This window comes from Zootoca vivipara, chromosome 14 (assembly GCF_963506605.1).
Source record: "Zootoca vivipara chromosome 14, rZooViv1.1, whole genome shotgun sequence".
Classification (NCBI taxonomy): Eukaryota; Metazoa; Chordata; class Lepidosauria; order Squamata; family Lacertidae; genus Zootoca; species Zootoca vivipara.
Genome location: NC_083289.1, coordinates 24,737,334 through 24,758,210, shown reverse-complemented (window position 1 = coordinate 24,758,210; position 20,877 = coordinate 24,737,334). Strand labels below are relative to the sequence as shown.

The 20,877-nt window shown below is 46.5% G+C and overlaps 1 protein-coding gene across 1 annotated transcript in view; it reads left to right on the top strand.

Annotated features, from left to right (window-relative positions):
- Positions 1-20,877, top strand: part of IGDCC3 (immunoglobulin superfamily DCC subclass member 3) — a 104,230-nt gene that overhangs the window by 68,349 nt on the left and 15,004 nt on the right. The window contains exons 5-7 of the mRNA XM_035131707.2: positions 2,994-3,131; positions 4,984-5,142; positions 13,419-13,584. Coding sequence (XP_034987598.2) covers positions 2,994-3,131; positions 4,984-5,142; positions 13,419-13,584 — 463 coding nt within the window. The remainder of the gene's footprint in view (positions 1-2,993; positions 3,132-4,983; positions 5,143-13,418; positions 13,585-20,877) is intronic.

Below are 20,877 nucleotides of genomic sequence, written 5' to 3'. Positions count from 1 at the left end.
TGTCAACCTGTCAAAAGTCCTGAAACAACAACCATGTCCGGATTCTGCAGTGCAGGTGCATAGAGCTGTTTTGCCAGGGGCAAGCAGTAGATGGTTGACATTCCTTGAACACATTGCTCCGTAAAGCCGGCTGCTTCTCAGCAGGGGATGTGAAATTCTGCAGCCAGAATCCTACCCGAGAGCCCTGAATTTGCGCAAAGTGCTTCGTTGGAAATTCAGAGACCATTTCCTCAAGTGGAGCAGAGAGGAGAAGGGAGCAAAGTGGTTGGGGTGGCCCATCTTTTCTCATGCCCAAAACACCGCAGACTGGTGGTACCCGAAGGCCATTTCTCTGCAGAACCCAACAGTCCTGGCTCCTGCTCATCACACATAGGCAAAGGCTCTTAACGTACAAGTAAGAAAGATACCTTAATTTGGGCAAGTAAAAGGTGAAGGTTCAGCAGCAGACACAGAGTCCCAGAGTTCAGGGTATTTAGAACTGGCCAAAAGCAATGAAAATGTCCCAACACTTTCTGCATCCTGACCACCAAGCTTTTAAAGATGATGCATGACATGCTCCCTCATGAGACCCTCTCGCTTTGCAGGAATGTTGGGCTTGCAAATGCACTCTTCTTCTGAACCCCCAAGACCCTTGCTTGTGCCCAACCTGGCCAACTGTTGGTCCTGAGCCTGGCAGGATGCTAAATATTCTCCTTTTTTGCCCCCCAATTTTTTTTATTCATTTTATAACAACACATAATAGAACAATAAACACAATACATAGAACAATAAACACAATACAGCACATCGAAACAAACATACAAAAGAAAAAAATCTGTACTTTCCAATCTTGTCGTTTTCTAACCATTTTAACATGACTTCCTCAGATCCCTCCCATCTGTGCTTCATTTTAATTCATCTTTAGTAACTTCTATATTTTAACTCTTATTTCATAGTATCTATTTTACTTCGCCTTATTTCTATAAATTCATCCTTTATATCATCACCTCATATTGTTTTCATCCTAAAACCATAATTTCTAAAACTGCAACCTATAATACTTCCAAATCTATCTCAAGCAATCAGATATTACAATATTTCTTTAAATATTCTTTAAATTTCTTCCAGTCTGGCCCTATTCTCCAAAAGGACACATTAGATTTTTTTCTGGCCCTCTCTTGAAAGCTGCTTTCCCCACCTCCCTTCAGCCTTGACACCCACTTTGCAAATGGCTGTTCACACACCTGCTTACCAGCATGTCCTGGAAACCAGCCTTCGGAGGAGGAATGAGTCAAAATGTCCATCTCTGGTCTGCAACAAAACTGACCTCCAGGCAAAAACAGCATTCCTTTCATAGCACTGCCTGCTTTTTGGTGATGAGCAGAACCTGAGCAAGCAGGTCTCCCAACAGATTAATCTTGGTGATCCCAAGGGGGAGCTGTCCAGGGTGGCAAGTGGCTTGGTGTCAGGGGAGAGGGACCTACCTCAGTGATAGAACATCTGCTTTGCATACAGAAGTACCCAGGTTCAATCCTTGACGTCTCCAGATAGGGGTTGGAAAAAAGTCTTACCTGAATCCTTGGAGAGCTGCTATCAGTTCAGGGCTGAGCTAGGTGGTCTGACTCAGTATAAGGCAGCATGCAGTGTAGGATTTAGAGGGCATAGGAAGGACTGGTTTAATTTTTAAAAAATAGTTATTTATTTATTTATTTATTTATTGCATTTAAACGCCACCTTTGTCTTCCAAGGATCTAAAAGGTGGTATACATAGAATCATAGAGTTGGAAGAGACCACAAGGGCCATCCAGTCCAATCCCCTGCCAAGCAGGAAATGCCATCAAAGCATTCCTGACAGATGGCTGTCAAGCCTCCACTTAAAGACCTCCATGGTTCTTCTTCTTCCCATTTCATCACCATAACAACCCTATGAGGTAGGTTAGGCTAAGAGATGGGATGCTGAGTGGCCCAGAGTCACTCAGTGAGCTTCATGGCTGAGTGGGGATTTGAACCCTGCTCTCACCACGTCCCAGTCCAACACTAACCATTATTATGCCACACTGGCTTTTTTAAAAGATTGTATAATAAACCAGTCGTGCCTCGTGGCTTTACCTTGAAACCCTTGAGGACACCTGAGCACGGGAGCCAAGCCTAGTGAACTACCGTGGGTGTTTTGGGCGTTTCAGCTTCCAGATCATTGCTGCTTTAAGGTGGGATTGAATCGCATCCCAGCAAATTCAGGTTGCCGAAGTATAGTTGAAAGGGAGGTCTTGTGCAACAAACATGCTTCCCCAAATTATCAGGCTTTATGCAGCGAGGGAAGCGACAGGGCAGTGCACTGAAAATTGTGGAATTACACTTGCTTTGATGCAAGGTTGTGTAACCTCCCCACAAACAAATCAGAATCATTAAATAGCCAGTGTTGTCTAATTTCCCTGCTCGATAAACAGGTTGCCTGGAAGTGCCCCCTTCAGCTGTAGAAGAGAATAGCACCATGTGGCATCTGCTCCTGTGACTGGCAGGCAGCATGAGGCTTCCTGATTGGCCAAGCCTGGTATAAATTCCAGGAGTCAGCCCCTTGTGCTCTTTCCTGGTCAAGAGAACCTTCTCCCTGCGGGATTTCAGCCTCTGCAGTGAGTGGGAAGGCACATCCTGGCAATGCGGGTTTGGGGCATGGCTGCCTTCTCATAAGAGCACTAGGAACTGCTTGCCATTGAGTCAGGCCATTGGCTCGGCTAGTTCAGTACTGTGTCTACACTGACCGGCAGAAGCACGCCATGGTTTCAGGTAGGGAGCTCTCCCATCCCTACCTGGGGATCGAACCTGGGACCTTCTGCAGACAAAGCAGATCCTTTACCACTGAGCTGAGGCTGTGCTCTAGCCTTGACGTGACACAGCACACCTGAAACCTTACGCGCGGAGCCTCTGCCCCAGGAATGAGGTGTATATATACACATACAGATGCACCTTCTCAATTTCAGAATGTCTCATGTTAACGCTTGGTCTGCCATGCACAGGTTCTCATGCTCCCGTGTACAAGGATCCCATGATTCTCGTGGGACCAGAGAACCTGACCTTAACTGTGCATCAGACCGCCATCCTGGAATGCATTGCAACTGGAAACCCCAGGCCTATCGTCTCCTGGAGTCGACTTGGTAAGTGACCAGAGGTTACCCTCGTTTCAGAATCCATACACAAGAAAGGAGAGCTTTGCTATTACTTCAGTGCGGGCGAAGTTACACGCAGTATATTATAGTTGCTACTAGGTAGGAATTTGGTTTGAGGGTATGAAGACCCTTGTGAGCTGGAAGAAGTTGCTAGTTTTGCGCGTAAAGCTGGTAGCGTTGGAAGGGACCCAGAGGGTCATCTCGTTCAACCCCCTGCAATGCTTTTGTCATCTGTTTCTTGTGGTTTTCTCACATCCGCTTCTCTATGTCCCTGAAATGCATTTAAAGCACGTTGCTTCCTCCACGGAATCCTGGGAAATGTAGTTTGCCACTCCCACAGGCATACAATTCTGAGCACCCTTAATAAACCACAGTTCCCAGGATTCTTTGAGGAAAGCCACGTTCCTTAAACGTAGCATAAACATGTTCATCGGAGCCAGCAGGATCAGATGTTCCTTGGCTCTCCATAGGAGAGCGAATTCACCCTTTCATTTTCAGTGCTAAAGCTCTCTCTGCTAGTTAATGAGATTCTAGCTTCTAATCCCTCACGGCTGGTTGGTGAGCTATGGAGGCCCTGCTGATCCCAGGACTGCTGGAGCAGAGTGGGGTCACTGCCTCCGTCAACCATAGCCAAGCAAGAAGCTTTAAACGCGCGCGCGCGCGCACACACACACACACACACGCCAGGTCACATCAATGTGCTCTGTTTGTTGTGCTTTGCTGCCCTGACCACAGCAATGCAGCTTGCTTTAAATACCTTTTGCCACCTTGACTGCACCATACAAATATTAAACATCTTCTTTCTCTACAACAGCATTAAAAAAATTAATATGATGTATATATCTGAAGTTGAGAGAAGGAACTGCTGCAAAAGTTGTGAGAGGCACAGATTGAAATTATTAAATGGACAGCATTTTTGAAGGATGCTGTGAATTACAAAAAGAACTTAATAGAAATGGAACCAGTAGTTAGGTTTCAGCGAAAGGCGGGAAAGCCTTATCCCCCCCCCCCAGCCTGAGGGGTATAATCCCCCATGGGCAACCTCCCAGGAGCCACATTTATATAAGTTTAATATGAAAGAAAAATCTCCAAGAGGTGTATGAAACCCAGTATATAAAACCAGCCATTTAAATTGTGGTTTTTATGTTGTATTAATAAGCAATATAGAAGTGCTCATCCTCACATTGTTCCAATAATAGATAAAAGCGTCCAGTGTGACCAAATTCAGTGGTCACGGTAAACCTGGGCATATAACTATACCTTTAAAATACAGGCAATGACCAATTTATGTGCATCCAATGGATGTGCAACCGTGCATGTGCGGATCGCGGCAACCCGGAAGTGGCCGGAAAAGGGGGTGGGACAAAAGGGGGTGGAGTGGGCTTACGCTCCTCTTGGGAAAAGAGGAGGATTATGTGGCCTTGTGAAAACTGCAAAGTTTGGGAGAAGTATATAAAAAGTGAAAAACTGTTTATGCCTGAAGTACATTGATGCTTTGAAGATTGGTATCGGCTTTGAAGCCGTCTTTAAACAGTATTCATTGGAACTTAAGTTTGTGCCTGTATTATATTTGATGACGACTGAAGTTGAAAGCTAAAATCTGTTCAGGGCTGCCTTTGAAAGAGAGTTTGGGTTTGGCATAAGAGAAGCATATCTCCTCATCCCATTTCTGGTCCCTTAGAGTGAGCCTGGTTGTTCTAGGGGAAACGGTGCCTTTCTAGATTAAGAGAGAGAGAGAGAGAGAGAGAGAGAGAGAGAGAGAGAGAGTTCCAGGCTCCTTTGCATCGTAAATACCAGATGGACCCAGGGTGTAATTTGCTCTTGTGTTTCTGCAACCCAGATGGCCGACCGATTGGCGTTGAAGGAATTCAGGTCCTTGGGACAGGAAACCTGATGATCTCTGACCTCACTGTGCAGCATTCTGGGATATATGTGTGCGCAGCCAATAAGCCCGGCACGAGGGTGAGGCGGACAGCCCAAGGAAGGTTGGTGGTGCAAGGTAAGCCGATCAGGATCAGGATCCCTCAATTGCTAAGACACCAAATGACTGTTTTCACAAGTGAAGCAAAGTGTAAATGGTGCCCTTGGATTTCCTTCAACTAGAACAGAAGAGTGACATTGACTAGCATGTACACTCAGTTTTTTTAAAATGGTCTCTTTCACTTCCTATACTTCATTAGCAACATTTTACAAGCAGCACATTTCAAGTTAAGAGTGTTCCTGGCGTCACATGAGGAAATGTCCAGTGCCTACTTCCTCGCCATGAATGGATTTTTCATTTTTAAAAATAGTATAACTGTGTCCTGGAAATTTCTTCTTCTGATCACCTAAACAGGGTTGCAGCTGAAAATGTGGTGATAGTAACAAGGGAGTGATGAGGGAGCCTAAATGTATTTATTATTATTTTTGTTTTGTTTAAAGGATCATTTATATGTTGTTGTTGTTGTTTAGTCGTTTAGTCGTGTCCGACTCTTCGTGACCCCATGGACCATAGCACGCCAGGCACTCCTGTCTTGCACTGCCTCCCGCAGTTTGGTCAAACTCATGTTCGTAGCTTCGAGAACACTGTCCAACCATCTCGTCCTCTGTCGTCCCCTTCTCCTAGTGCCCTCAATCTTTCCCAACATCAGGGTCTTTTCCAAGGATTCTTCTCTTCTCATGAGGTGGCCAAAGTATTGGAGCCTCAGCTTCACGATCTGTCCTTCCAGGGAGCACTCAGGGCTGATTTCCTGAAGAATGGATAGGTTTGATCTTCTTGCAGTCCATGGGACTCTCAAGAGTCTCCTCCAGCACCATAATTCAAAAGCATCAATTCTTCGGCGATCAGCCTTCTTTATGGTCCAGCTCTCACTTCCATACATCACAACTGGGAAAACCATAGCTTTAACTATACGGACCTTTGTCGGCAAGGTGATGTCTCTGCTTTTTAAGATGCTGTCTAGGTTTGTCATTGCTTTTCTCCCAAGAAGCAGGCGTCTTTTAATTTCGTGACTGCTGTCACCATCTGCAGTGATCAAGGAGCCCAAGAAGGTGAAATCTCTCACTGCCTCCATTTCTTCCCCTTCTATTTGCCAGGAGGTGATGGGACCAGTGGCCATGATCTTGGTTTTTTTGATGTTGAGCTTCAGACCATATTTTGCGCTCTCCTCTTTCACCCTCATTAAAAGGTTCTTTAATTCCTCCTCGCTTTCTGCCATCAAGGTTGTGTCATCTGCATATCTGAGGTTGTTGATATTTCTTCCAGCAATCTTAATTCCGGCTTGGGATTCATCTAGTCCAGCCTTTCGCATGATGAATTCTGCATATAAGTTAAATAAGCAGGGAGACAATATACAACCTTGTCGTACTCCTTTCCCAATTTTGAACCACTCAGTTGTTCCATATCCAGTTCTGACTGTAGCTTCTTGTCCCACATAGAGATTTCTCAGGAGACAGATGAGGTGATCAGGCACTCCCATTTCTTTAAGAACTTGCCATAGTTTGCTGTGGTCGACACAGTCAAAGGCTTTTGCATAGTCAATGAAGCAGAAGTAGACGTTTTTCTGGAACTCTCTAGCTTTCTCCATAATCCAGCGCATGTTTGCTATTTGGTCTCTGGTTCCTCTGCCTTTTCGAAATCCAGCTTGCACTTCTGGGAGTTCTCGGTCCACATACTGCTTAAGCCTGCCTTGTAGAATTTTAAGCATAACCTTGCTAGCGTGTGAAATGAGCGCAATTGTGCGGTAGTTGGAGCATTCTTTGGCACTGCCCTTCTTTGGAATTGGGATGTAGACTGATCTTCTCCAATCCTCTGGCCATTGCTGAGTTTTCCAAACTTGCTGGCATATTGGGTGTAGCACCTTAACAGCATCATCTTTTAAAATTTTAAATAGTTCAGCTGGAATATCATCACTTCCACTGGCCTTGTTCATTTATATACCACTTATTAATCCTCAAAACCTCTAAGTAGTTTTGCATAAAACTAAAATTACTTATAAAAATAGCCAGTAAAAAACCTTAGCCTAAGATTTACGTATTTATTTTTCAAAATAAAATCAGTTTCAAAACCTACATTGTAAAATAAAACTACACAGTGAAATTCATGCCAAACTTACATGTCTGGGTAAGGCTTGCTTTAAAGCAGGCATCCCCAAAATTCGGCCCTCCAGATGTTTTGGACTACAATTCCCATCTTCCCCGGCCACTGGTCCTGTTAGCTAGGGATCATGGGAGTTGTAGGCCAAAACATCTGGAGGGCCGCAGTTTGGGGATGCCTGCTTTAAAGAAATACTTGTGGCAGGTGGTGAAAAGAAATGCAGCGAATGTGCCTCCCTTCAATGTAAATAGGCAGGGAGTTCCAACATTCACGGGGTGCCACAGTGAAAGATTGCTTGCTTGCAAGCGCAGAGCAAACATTATGCGGCACTTGAAAAATGCCACTTCCACGGACCAAAACAGTTAAGTGGGCAAGGTGATCCTTCAAGCAAACTGTTCCCAAGCTGTTATATACTAAGAGTAACACCTGGAATTCACCTAGTAACAAATCAGTGGCCGGTGCAATTTTCTGAAGAGAAGTCTAAAATGCTGGCAGGGCCTTACTTTTGTCAGCAATCGTGTTGCAGCATTCAGCACCGATTTGCAATTTCAGGACCAAGTGCTGGGCCTCTTGCCCCATCCCTTTAACCTGCAAGATTTGGCTTGGCCAAATACCTTCAACAGTCTGGCATTGTTCTGTACTCTTTGACCAGAGAGCACTGAGGTTGATGTTCTGCAGAGCAATTGGATAGGAAAGGACAACCAAAATGATCGAGGGGAGGGAACGATATCGCCATGAAGAAAGCTCACAGCATTTGGGACTTTTTAGGTTCAAGAAAAGGCAAATGAGGCATGACAAGGTTTGGTTTAAAAAATAAATAAATCATGCATGGCCTGAAGAAAGCAGAGATAGAATAGTTTTTCTCCCTCTCTCATAATGCTAGAATTCAAGTCAGGGGCATCCAATGAAGTCGAATGTTGGAAGATTCAGGACAGAATCTCAGATTAACTCAGATTAGACAAATTCATGGAGGAGAAGGCTACCAATGGCTACTGGCCATGATGACCATGATGACTGTTCTCTACCTCCACATTTAGAGCCAGTAATGCTTCTGAATACCAGTTTCTGGAAACCTCAGCAGGGGGGAAGTATGCTACAGTGCTCAAATCCTACTTGCAGGTTTCTGGCTGGCCACTGTGAGAGCAGGAGGCTGGACTAGATGGGCTTTCCTTATATTCTTAATGCTGTCTGCCCTTACCTCCTCCCTTCTCCGTATGCAAAGGGGCAAGAAGCTTACGTTTTCCCTTTTGTTTTGGGGAAAAGAAAAGAAAAGGAAGCTGAAAACTTAGTGAGAGAGCTCAGTTCCCTGCTCTCCTGTAGCTGCAGTCCTGCAACTAAACCCCTCTGCTGTGTGGTCTGTGCACCAGGGAAATGCGGGCGCTTTTCTCTCCCCCCCCCCACCGAAGGCAAAATCCTCCTAACAGCAGACCTGAAAAGCCATTTTTAATGACCTTGGCCAATGCTGCCCCAAAAGGAGTTTCTCAAATGTTTGCTGTGCGTCCAGTCTCCATGGTGAAGTTTTTGCACAGAGAATGCCTTTTCCAGGGTTTGAGGAGGGGAGGGATGGGGAGAGAAAAGGGGAGCGACACACAGCTGGCAACACAGAGCTGAATGCTGTTAATCCTTTCCCTGATTACGAGCCTCGGCTTCGCCTTTGAAGTAGCCCGTTTCCAGCGGCCCGCATTCTCATCAGCTCCCCTCGTTAACTGCTCGGTTTGATGAGCCTCTGAATCTCAAATTATCTCTCTCCCACCTGAGCGGCCTAATTGGCCATTTTCACAGGGATGGCCAGGCAAGAGGGGTTTTTTTCCCCTTTGGGGCAATGGGGAAGGAGATCTCTTTCTGCTAACATCCTTGCCTCCAAACGACATTGTTGTAGCCTCCGTTTGGACAAGGCGAGACCCATTGGCCCGAAAGACCCCCTTCCTTGGGCACCAGTAACTTGGTGCCATCCTGTGCGCGTTCGCACAAACAACCATCGCCAAGTCAGTTGCGGCCTAGAAAGAAAACAAGCATAGGAACAAACAGAGAGCACATGGTATGTGCAGAAGGCCTGGGAACGACCCCTCTCTGAAATCCAGGAGAGATGACGCCACTGTAGATCCACTGTTGAACCCAATTCCCTTGGGAGGAAGAGCAGGATACAAATTTAATATATAAGCAGTACTATTTTTCTAGAAAAAGAGGTGCTGGAACTCACCAGGAATGCCTCCCATAGTTCTCTTATCATAGCAATGGCACCCACCTGAGAAGTGCTGGAACCCCGTATAGAAGTAAACAAATATAATTTGTTTTCCGCCTGGGCAGCCTTCTGGGGCCCACATGCCAGCGGTGGGTGGAGCCAGAGGCAAAAGTGGGTGGAACAATTCCTGTCAATTTCACCTTTGTATGGTAGGCTGATTTCCATTCATATTTGCACACGCCTAAGAACAGCCCTGCTGGGACCAGGCCAGTGGCCCATCTAGGCCAGCATCCTGCTCTCGCAGCGGCAGACCAGATGCCCTTGGGAAGCTCGCGAGTTGGAAATGGGGCACAACAGCACTCTGCCCACCCACACGTGGTAAACCTAGCCATTGCGGCTAGTAGCCATTGATTGGCTTGTTCCACACAGATTTGTCTAAGCCTCTTTGAAAGCTCCTCTCCATCCTCCCATCTAGGGAAGGGTGAGGCATTACAAAAATTCTAGGACAAAATTCCAGCCAGGCAAAGACCCTCAAGGAGAGGGTGCAAAACAGAGACAAGAGAGCCTTGAAGGGTACATCCAGTCCCTGGGCCTGAGGTTCCTCAGACAATCCCGAACTTGTCTGAGGCAGCTCCCCATGTCCCTTGGAGAGTTAAGCTGCATGTACACCATACATTCCCGCAAAGAATCCTGGGAACTGTAGTTTGTTGGGGGGCTGGGAATTGTGGGTCTGTGATAACTACAGTTCCCAAAAGCCTTTGAGGGGAAGCATGTGCTTTAGATGTGTGTGTGCGCAGCTGCAGTCTTGCTCGTTGCGGTTGACCAGGTGAGTGAAAGGTCGGCCATCCTCTGTCTGCAACACAGCTCTCGAAGCAGTTGGGCTGGAGGAACCATTATGCAACGAAAGAAGCCGAGTGTGAGGAGGAGGAGGAGGAGGAGGAGGAGGAGGAGGAGGAGGAGGAGGAGGAATGGCTGCTGCTGACAGAGGATGACCCGTTCAGCAGCCTTGATGTTAGGGTGTCCTCCTCCTCCTCCTCCTTCACCCTTTCCCAGACACTCAGAATAATTTATTTCTGCAGCATTGAGTGGGCTGCTGATTTGAAGGCACCACAGGGTCTGGGGCATGCCCATCTGCTGGTTTTCATCAGCTCACACACTACGTTCTCAGGTAGACACAAACAACATTCTGAAAGCAGAAGGTATTAAACAAAACACTTGTTTATAACTCATGCCACAAGTGGGCCAGTTGAAGGTTTGGAGCAGTAAATCAGGGAGTGTCTGGAATATATCCAGAAGCTGCTGGTGTTATGCAAAAGCCTCAGGATTGCAGAGAAGTGGGAGAGAGTGAGGAAAGAAAGAAAGAAAGAAAGAAAGAAAGAAAGAAAGAAAGAAAGAAAGAAAGAAAGAAAGAAAGAAAGAAAGAGGAGAAGGGCCTTGCATGTAGGAGGTCTCAGGTTCAATTCCTATCGTCTCCAGTTAAGGCTTGAAATGTCCCCTACCTGAAAAAACCTCAGAGAGTCACTGCCAGTCAGTGTGGACAGTACTGAGCTATGTGTGGCACATACTTCCATGTTCCTGTGAAGGGCTGAGGGTCTCAAACAAAGAATCCCTCCCCTGTCCCTGTTGCAGTAGCTGCTGCTTTCTGTACCCACATTGTGAAAATCTCTCGTTCCAGTTGTTACCGTAACTACTTATTGTGATCCATTCATTCTCTTCCTTGCATCCAATGGTACCAGACTCCTTCTACACTTTCAGTAAGCTTAGGTGCTCCCTTTGCAAAGTTGGCATTCTTTCCTAAAGTATAAAGAACTGTTCTTTTGACAGTAGCATAGAGCTACTTCATTCATTCATTACATTTGAATCTTGTCCATCCAACATCTATACCATACATTTAAAGTGGTATGATACCGTTTTTAAGCAGTCATGGCTCCCCACAAAGAATCCTGGGAGATGTAGTTTGCCAAGGGTGCTGAGAGTGGTTTGGAATCCTCTATTGCCCGCTCAGAGCTACAATGTCCAGAGTTCCCAGGGAAGAAGGTTTGATTGTTAAAGCACCTTGGAAATGCTTATTTATTCCCAGCAATCATTATCTTTTAAGCCAACTTAACACGGTGGTATTATAATCAAGTTCAGTTGGTGGTGGTGGTGGGAGGACAGGAACATCTCCCTGTACTAAATGTTAAACCAGCTTCTTCTGTTCCCCTTCTTTGACCCTTTCAGAGAGTCCTTTTGATCTCCTTCCTTTGATCCCTGCAGCAGACAAGTTTCCTATACTCCACTCAGTTCTGTGACCTCAGATGTTGGTAGTCTCATTTTCATCCCTTGTCGCAAATGAACAAGCTCCGTATAGGAGAATGCTTAACAACTTAAGACATACAACGACAAAATGAAGAGGGTGTTTCTTTTTGAGGCAGGGAGGAAGAAGAACAGATTGCAAAGAAACAGGGATCCCTCCCAACCAGCCACCCGTTCTGTTGTTTCCAATTAGCCATTTGGTGTCATAAGAGACCAAAGAGGCTGGTGAATATCCAGATGGGCACCAGCATCCTCTAACTGATTTAGAGGGGGGGTGGGCAGAAATCCTGGTCCTCCACAAGTATGCTGATACCTTCCTCCTGTTTCCCAGTGCCGTGAGCCCTCTAGGGAGGCCAAATGGAAAAGAAGGCAAGGCTCCTGAGCCTTTAGTAGCTGGGTACAAGAAGGGGTTGTTGTTGTTTTTGTTTTTTGAGAGGTGTACTTTGCACAACTAACTCTGCCTGCTGAAATTCCCTTTTCTGCACATCACTAGCTGGACGCCCTACTGTACATCACTCGCTGCTTGAGTTAATAGGAGGGCTGGTGCTCGTTCTAAATTCACTTCCTTCTGCTCTGGGGATTACAGGACTGGGCATTCCTTTCCAGATCGTACCATTCATTCATTGGTAATTTTGTTCGCATAAAGCTTTCCCACAAATGGTCAAAATGGGTTGCAATAAAGAAAAGGGGGAAACACTTCTCAAAATCAGCCATCACAAGTTTCGTGTGTGGCCACTGTCTATTTCCCCACTGAGTGCTCCAGGTCACCGGTGGCAGAGCCAAGACTGGCTGGGAGTCATGCTGTGCCATTCCAACCATATAACACCCTAGCTCTTTATGCAACTATCTATGCATGTGTATTTGAAGGCACAATGTTCTTCGTAAAGGGAGGCCAATGCAGGCTCCTCCCAGGGCACGTAGGCCCTGGCATCTTCGTGGGCACCCTGGTGATGCCAGTTCCAGCAGCTCCCATTCATTTATCTGGGATTCACCTCTGCAATAAGCTTAGTTTTCTGCCTCCCCCACCCCTTCTATATATATATACAGGTGAAACTCGGGAAATTAGAATATCGCCGAAAAGTGCATTTATTTCAGTAATGCAACTTAAAAGGTGAAACCAATATATGAGATAGATCAGGGGTCAGCAAACTTTTTCAGCAGGGGGCCGGTCCACTGTCCCTCAGACCTTGTGGGGGGCCGGACTATATTTTGGAAAAAAATATGAACAAATTCCTATGCCCCACAAATAACCCAGAGATGCATTTTAAATAAAAGGACACACTCTATTCATGTAAAAACATGCTGATTCCTGGACCGCCCGTGGGCTGAATTTAGAAGGCGATTGGGCCACATCCGGCCCCCGGGCCTTAGTTTGGGGACCCCTGAGATAGATGCATGACATGCAAAGCAAGATATGTCAAGCCTATATTTGTTGTAATCATTTTTTGTTAGGCGGGTCAATTATAAATGGAATGTAATTAATGAAATGTAATAGTGATGTTTATTTTTGTATTATTGTAAATTTAAAATAATAATTATTGTAAAATTAAAATAAAAAATAATAAGTTGCATTACTGAAATAAATGCACTTTTCGACGATATTCTAATTTTCTGAGTTTCATCTGTGCATGTATATATATATATATATATATATAGAGAGAGAGAGAGAGAGAGAGAGAGAGAGAGAGAGAAAGAGCGCCCATCTTTTCCTTTGCCTTTGCAGCTCCTGCAGAATTTGTGCAGCACCCGCAGTCTATTTCCAGGCCCGTGGGGACCACTGCCATCTTTACCTGCTTGGCACAGGGAGAACCTCCTCCGCAGATAACGTGGCTGAAGAACGGGCAGATTTTAGAACCTACGGACCACATTAAGCTAAAGAATAACAACAGGTAAATCGCTTATGTGTAGATCTTAAGATTCTCTGGGTGGGGGACACCAAGCAGACTGAATGGGTCGGGTCCAGTGTTCTGCGTCTGCTAGTACAAAGGTCCTTGTCCTAGGGAATGGGTGAATCCCTCCTTATTCCAACAGGCTTCTGGGAACTGACTTCTTTTAAAGAAAGGGCTGGTGTGTTTAATTTCCAAGCAAAGGGCCTGCTGCTTTCTCTTTAAGGTTTCCAGACTCAAAAGAGAGCAGGGCAATTAAAGGCACAGAAGTCCTGTCCTCTATTAAGTCTGGCAACCCTAGCCCTTTAATTTAATAGCATTTCACTGTATGGCTGGCAGAATGTATGTTTTCAGTCAATGTCTTCTGTACCTCAGAGGAATCTCCACATGCTTGTAGGCCCAACAGGACCCCGGAGGAGCTTTGGATCATGACAACAATTATTATTATTATTATTTTCTTGAAGCTCCTACACATCTGTTAATATACTTAACACTGTTATATCACGTTAAGGAGATTATATGAACCTACAGGGTTTATCCCTCCAGCTCTGTTATTTCTCTCTGTATTGTTGCCTGTTATTTCCATAGAAACCGAAATCCACTGACCAGTAATTTTCACACTAGGCTCACCCAGGCCTGCTATTTCCATCACACAAATACCACTCTGTACTGCGGCATGAAAATGTGGTTCTTTGGTTTTTCTTTGCTTTCCCTGGCGAGATAAGAGGCCCGGATTCAGAGAAAGTTGGTCACAAGGACACTTATTACCTCAAAGTGCAGGGAAGGGAGGTCAATTTGACCCACAGTTGGGAAGCAAACCATTAAACCCCTGTTGAAAAACGGTTCTGCAGAAACCATTGCCACTCATTGCAGTTTTCAGCATAGATTAATGCAATTTTCCCCAAACTGCTACTCTCCAGGTTTTTTGTACTGCAACACATTGCAGGTACATGCTGCAGAGAAAGAGATGGCAGAAAAAGTTGTTGCCAGTTTATTTCTGGGTCCAAGTCAAGGTGCTCATGCTAGTATTTAAAGCAGGGGTCCTAAAACTTACCCGGCTTCGGGCTGGTTCCTCCGGCGCCGATCACACGGTGGGTCGGAGGGCGGGGAACATGCTCCCATACGCGTGTGCACTCGCTTTTTCTGGCATGGTGCGGCACCGGAAATGGCTTGTGCGCATGTGCAGACGTCATTTCCAGTGCAATTCCGGGTCGGCGTGACACCAGAAATAGCTTGTGCGCGTGCGTATGGGAGCACGTTCCCCTGCTCTCCGGCTCGCGCTTGTGCACAAGCTATTTCTGGCGTCGCGCCGACCCGGAAATGGGCAACTGCACCGCGGCATGCCAGTAAGAGCGAGCGGTAGGGGTTGTCGGGGGCCGCACAATTGGCTCGCGCAGGCCGCATCCGGCCCCGGGGCCATAGTTTGGGAATCCCTGATTTAAAGTAAATGACTCAGGTGTACTCATGGGAGCCAGCGTAACAAGCCCTGCTAGCGCAATGGGACTTCTGCCTTCTCTTCCATGGATGAGCTAGAATTTGAACCCAAGTCTGTCCACTCCTGTTCTTGTCACCTTAACCACTATGCAGCATGACAAAGTTCTGTTTCTTTCAGACAGTGCTGGAGCATGTTGTAGGGCCCCATGTCTATTCAAGAAGAGCGTATAGGTCTCTTGTAACCCCTCCCCCATCCCCACCCCATGGCAAACTGGGAAAACACCCTGGAAAACACCCAGCACTCCTCTGCGGGATTGAGTTGTTGCAATACATAAGCATTACCTTTTCATGGAGGAGCGCCTTAAATATATTTCCAAGAAACACTTTGGTTTTGCAGGATGCAATTTGAAAATGACTGGCATAAGAAAACAGGAGGAGCCTGCTGGATCAGGCCCATCTAGTCCAGCATCCTGTTTTCACAAGTTGTCCAATCCTCTTTTAAAGCCATCCATGTTGGTGGCCACCATTGCCTCCTGTGGGAACAAGCTCCATTGTTTAGCTATGCACGGCCTAAAGAAGGACTTCCTTTTGATTTGTCCAGAATCCTCCAACATTCAGCTTCATTGGATGTCCCCAAGTCTGAGAGCTATGAGAGAGGTTGAGTGTTATGAGAAAGGGAGCAAACCTTTCCTCTATCCACTTTCTCCATACCAAAAGGGCCTATATGAACCAAGTGTTTTTACTAGGATGTGGGTAACGCTATGGTCTAAACCACTGAGCCTCTTGGGCTTGCCGATCGGAAGGTCGGCGGTTCGAATCCCCACGACGGGGAGAGCTTTCATTGCTCTGTCCCAGCTCCTGCCAACCTAGCAGTTTGAAAGCACACCAGTGCAAGTAGATAAATAGGTACCACTGCAGTGGGAAGGTAAATGGCATTTCCATGTGCTCTGGTTTCTGTCACGGTGTTCTATTGCACTAGAAGCAGTTTAGTCCTGCTGGCCACATGACCCGGAAGGCTGTCTGTGGACAAAAGCTGACTCCCTTGGCCTGAAAGCGAGATGAGCGCCACAACCCCATAGTCACCTTTGACTGGACTTAACCATCCAGGGGTCCTTTACCTTTACCGCCCCCCCCCTTTTTACTGGGATAAGTTTCCTACAACCGATACATCCATGTTCTTGGTAATTCCCAAACCCAGGATGCCGAGAAGTCCTTTAAAACTATTTTTAAGGTGCTGGATGTTATTGGAAAGGAGGAGTTGCAGAAAGGAAGCCAGGTTTCCTGAGATGCTTTCCTCATCCTTTCTCTCCCCCTCTCTCAATCTCTCTCTCCCTCTTCCCCAAATCCCTTTGTTTCATGCTTGTGTGCATGACTAAACGGTATAGCCCAGTTCGTTCCAAGCAGAATCAGTTTGCATAGTGGCCTTCGGATGTGCACTTGGGGGGCGGGGATATTTGTCTCTGTAATGATGGGATCTCTTATCTTGCAGTTAATGAGTCCAGCTAAACTGCCGCCTGAGTCTCTTAATTAGATTACATGCTTTCCCCTACTGAAAATTTCATTGGATTAAAACTCATCATATAGTAATAAAAAGACTGAATGCCCCTGAAGGATTTTCCTTTTGTTGTTGTTGATGATTAGAAGAGGGCAGGGGCAATGAAAGAGCAAAGAAAAGAGCAATGAAAATTGGGGGGAAGTAATCTACCCCAGGTTGAACTGTTTACTAATTAATTGGCAGTATTATCTAAATGATCTCCTCACTTGCTGGATAACACATAGAAGAAGAGAAAGCTAAATGAAAAGTGTTGGGTCACAAGCAATGGCTTTCCTTTTCCATGGACGCTTCCCAAAATTCTAACTGGAGCTATCCCCATAGTTACTGTAAGAACATAAGGGTCACAAGCAATGGCTTTCCTTTTCCATGGACGCTTCCCAAAATTCTAACTGGAGCTATCCCCATAGTTACTGTAAGAACATAAGGAGAGCCTACATGAAGAACATATTGTAAGCCCACCCAGTCATAGAATCGTAGAGTTGGAAGAGACCACAAGGGCCATCCAGTCCAACCCCCTGCCAAGCAGGAAACACCATCAAAGCATTCTTGACATATGCCTGTCAATCCTCTGCTTAAAGACCTCCAAAGAAGGAGACTCTACCGCACTTCTTGGCAGCAAATTCCACTGTTGAACAGCTCTTACTGAATCCTTTTCTCACAATGGCCAACCAGATGCCCCAATAGGAAACCCACAACCAGAACTCTGAGCGCAACAGTGCTCTCATGTGAGCCAGGAAGCTTCCAGCTTCTATATAATTCTGAGCATCATTTCACTCCCAAACTCCAGTCTTCCTGACCTGGGGGAAAGGGAGGGTTTCTGCATGAGAGAAAGAACAGGGAAACCTGCAGACTTCCAACTGGAGTTGGCCTCCAGACAGCAAGCCCATTGACCAGGTATGAGGGGGAAAGGTGTTTTTTTTTTTTGGACAAGAGGTTCAGAGCAACCTTCTGCAATGTGTTAACCTGCCACTCCCACCAGCTTCACCCAGCATAGCCATGAGCTTGTATGGGATGTGAGGTGAGAAAATGTAACAGAGTGAAGGTGTATTGCTTTCCTTTGGCCTGCTCTGTGCACATCAAGGGCTGTGTGTCTGCTTGGAGCAGTGGTGGTGAGTCATCGGCAGGGAAGAAATAAATTATCTTAAAGGGTCTATATCGCCAAGATGCATTCACCACAACGGCATGTAGCAGAGGCCAACCATCTCGATGCACAAGCTCCTGATATTGATTTTGTGTGTGTGTTTGCTTGTATTTACAAAATGGTAATTAAGTGGGCATTATTTATTAATTCTGCCAAAAAGCAACGCTGAGCCCTGGCCAAGAACTTGCTCTCCTCTATAAACTTGCATCTTATGAACAAGTCTTCCCCATCCCCCCCTCTCCCCTATTAACTCTCTGCTTCCCCAGTCATCATAATGTTCACTGGTGGCTTCTTGAATGTCTTTCTTTGAGATCACTCAGCACCAGAGGCAACACACCTGATGGAAGTTGTCATCCATCAACACCTGGAGGACACTGCATTATCTCTTGCTGCTTTAGCCATGCTGGTCCATAATGCTGTAGTCAAAGGGTGGGCAGCTGCTAGCCTTCCAGATATTACTGGAGCCAAAATGCCTTCAGTCACAGCCAGCTTGGCCAGTGGACAGCAATGATGGAATTGAGCAACCCCTGGAGGACACCAAGCTGGTTCCCTTAACTTTAGGTGGAAAAGGGTGCAAAGGGTCATCTAGTCCAACCCCTTGCAACGCAAGAGTAGGACTAGTATTGGGTACAACCTATGGCATTGTGGCTCTGCCAGGCATTGCAATGAACTTTTCCTAGGGGGACTTCAGCCATACAAATCTTCTTCTTCTTTTTATGCCATTGCTTGCCATAACCAGTGAAGGATTCCTTATATGCATCGTCACCCTCAGATCCTGTAAGGTCAATTGATAATAATAATAATAATAATAATAATAATAATAATAATAATAGCTTTGGTTTTCCATGACAGAAGAAGAAGTAACAGGATCCAGCTTCCTCAGAATCTTTTGCTTTTGCTTTTTACAGTGGGCAAGTTTCTAGCTCTTCTGGTTGCAAAAAGAGACTTGGAAAAACATGGCAAGTATTCAGGGAGAGGAGCTGGATAGGATTTCCTGGGGGTGGGGTGGCTGTGGGGCCTCAGTGCCCTCCGCAGCTCCCGCCCTCTTTCCATGACAAGCAAAACTAGAATAAATTATGCAAAGTAGGAAAGGTGGCATAGTTATGCAAAATCTGGGGATCGTGCTGATTTGCAAGATTTGCATAATATATGCATGTTGCAGAAGCCAGCTTTCCCTGAAGGGATAGGATTTCTTTTCTTTTTTCTTTTCATGCAGCGTACACGCAGCCCCATCTTCAACTCGCCAGGCTGCCCTTTCAGCATGAAACTTGGCTCGCTAGCATGAGCCAGTTGGACCACACCTTCTGGGGCACCCTTCCTCTCTGTCCATGGCCCCCTGCATTTTTCACAACTTGGCAGGTGGGCCTGTTTGCTCCCTCGGGTGTGCTGAACCCGTGTCGTCCTGGTTCAGCATTGCATTCTTGCCTTGGCTTCCTCTCCCTTGCGGTGCCTCCGAAAGTTCATCTCTGGTCCGCTGACCTTTGATGAGATCAGTCATCTTGATTGCCTGCAGGCTGAAGCGACAGCTTGTGAATAGGGCTCTCTTTGAATGGCTGAAGACACCCGTTCTCTCTCCCCCTCGCCCCTCTCCATTCTCTCTCTTGGGGCTGCGGGCCCCCACCTTCGTGGAGCCAAGTGTGAATCTCCAAAAGCCTCCTCTCCCTCTTTGCTCCCTGCCTGACAGAGTCATTGTGCAAAGGTTTGATTGACATCACTGCGGCTCCCTGAATGTGTCTTTAGTATAGGCAGGCTGTGAATGCCACTACCTGCCTGGCTCTTCGAGAGAGCAGATGTCCCAGAGTGATGGGCTTTGCTTCAAAGGGGAGCAATTACTCATTTTGGATAGCTCTAGCAAAGGGAATCTCCCTCTCCTCTGTGTGAAAAATGCATCAACCAGCATCAAGCCTTCCTTTCCTCCCTGGCCCAGATGGAGGAGGCAGTAGCTGGTTCTTCCACAGAGCAACAGGGCTGGTGGGGGCATGGCTTGTGAAGAGCCACGAGGGCCTGATAGAAAGATATGGAGGGCCACATTTGGACACTGGATCAGAGTTTCCTCACCACTCACTTATGGGTTTCTTGGTACTCGAAATTGGACACCCAAAGCGGTTTTGAAGCATCTTTCAGAGAGTCTTGTGGCTTCAGATTGTGCAATTGCTTGACTTTCAGCTCTTCCGTGCTCTCCTCTGCTTCTATTTCTTCATAATGTGTGAAGCTGCTTTTTAAGCAGCAACAACATTTCCTTTGTTTGGAGGGGGGGTGACAGCTGACAATGACAGAGGAGGCTGCCCCCCCCCGACAGCCTCAGGGCACCTCTTTGCTCTATCATGTCTGTCACACCTAGCAACCCCCCCACCCCACCCCAAACATGAAGGCTGGTCGTCTTTACATGGAGACAGTTTCACACACACGCCAGATGGTGCCTGAGCATAAATTAGAACCTGACTGATTTGCAAAAAAGCTTGGCGTAATGTCTGTGATTCCATCCCCTCCCCCTTAGGCCTTCTGCACCTCCCCACAAAAGAGAATTAACATTTGTTGTTGAAGTGGGGGAGGGGAGTGGCCCCCACATGGAAATGGCAAATTTCTTGCAGTGCTTCTTGTGTCTGGGAAGCCCTTTAGGGGGCGCCCTTGGGATGAAAGTGATACCCTGCTTTCCCCCCTCTTTTTTGGAGCCCTGCCGCCTGCCCGTCTCTTCCAAACGCTCATATTATTCGTGCCTGTTCTGCCGCAGCTTGGAATTTTACAAGTGCCACACAGTGTTTGTTCCACATTTGTGAGGATTTGGTCTCCTAGTGTTGCAGGATTTGAACGGAAACTTACAGTGGAGCTGGTGGCGCATTTCTGTTACGCAGCCCCCTGAAACCTGCTTATGGTTTGTGCAACCATGTTCCACAGGCACAAAACATTTTCCTAGCGGAACAAGGATTCTCCCAAGTGACTTTAGCTTAGAGCTGTGTTGGATACGGCCCCGCTGTGGTTTCCAACTCTCCAGAGCAGGTTTTTGAGGGTCAAAAGGAATGCAGGGAGGAAGAGAGATAAATGAAAATTCCCACTCCCGTTCTGAAGTAGCATCCCATGAGCAGAACTCTGCTCACAGGACACTCTCACCAGTGGAAGCTGAGTTAGGGTACAAGCTGAAGTTGGGAGCCTCTCCATATACAACCCC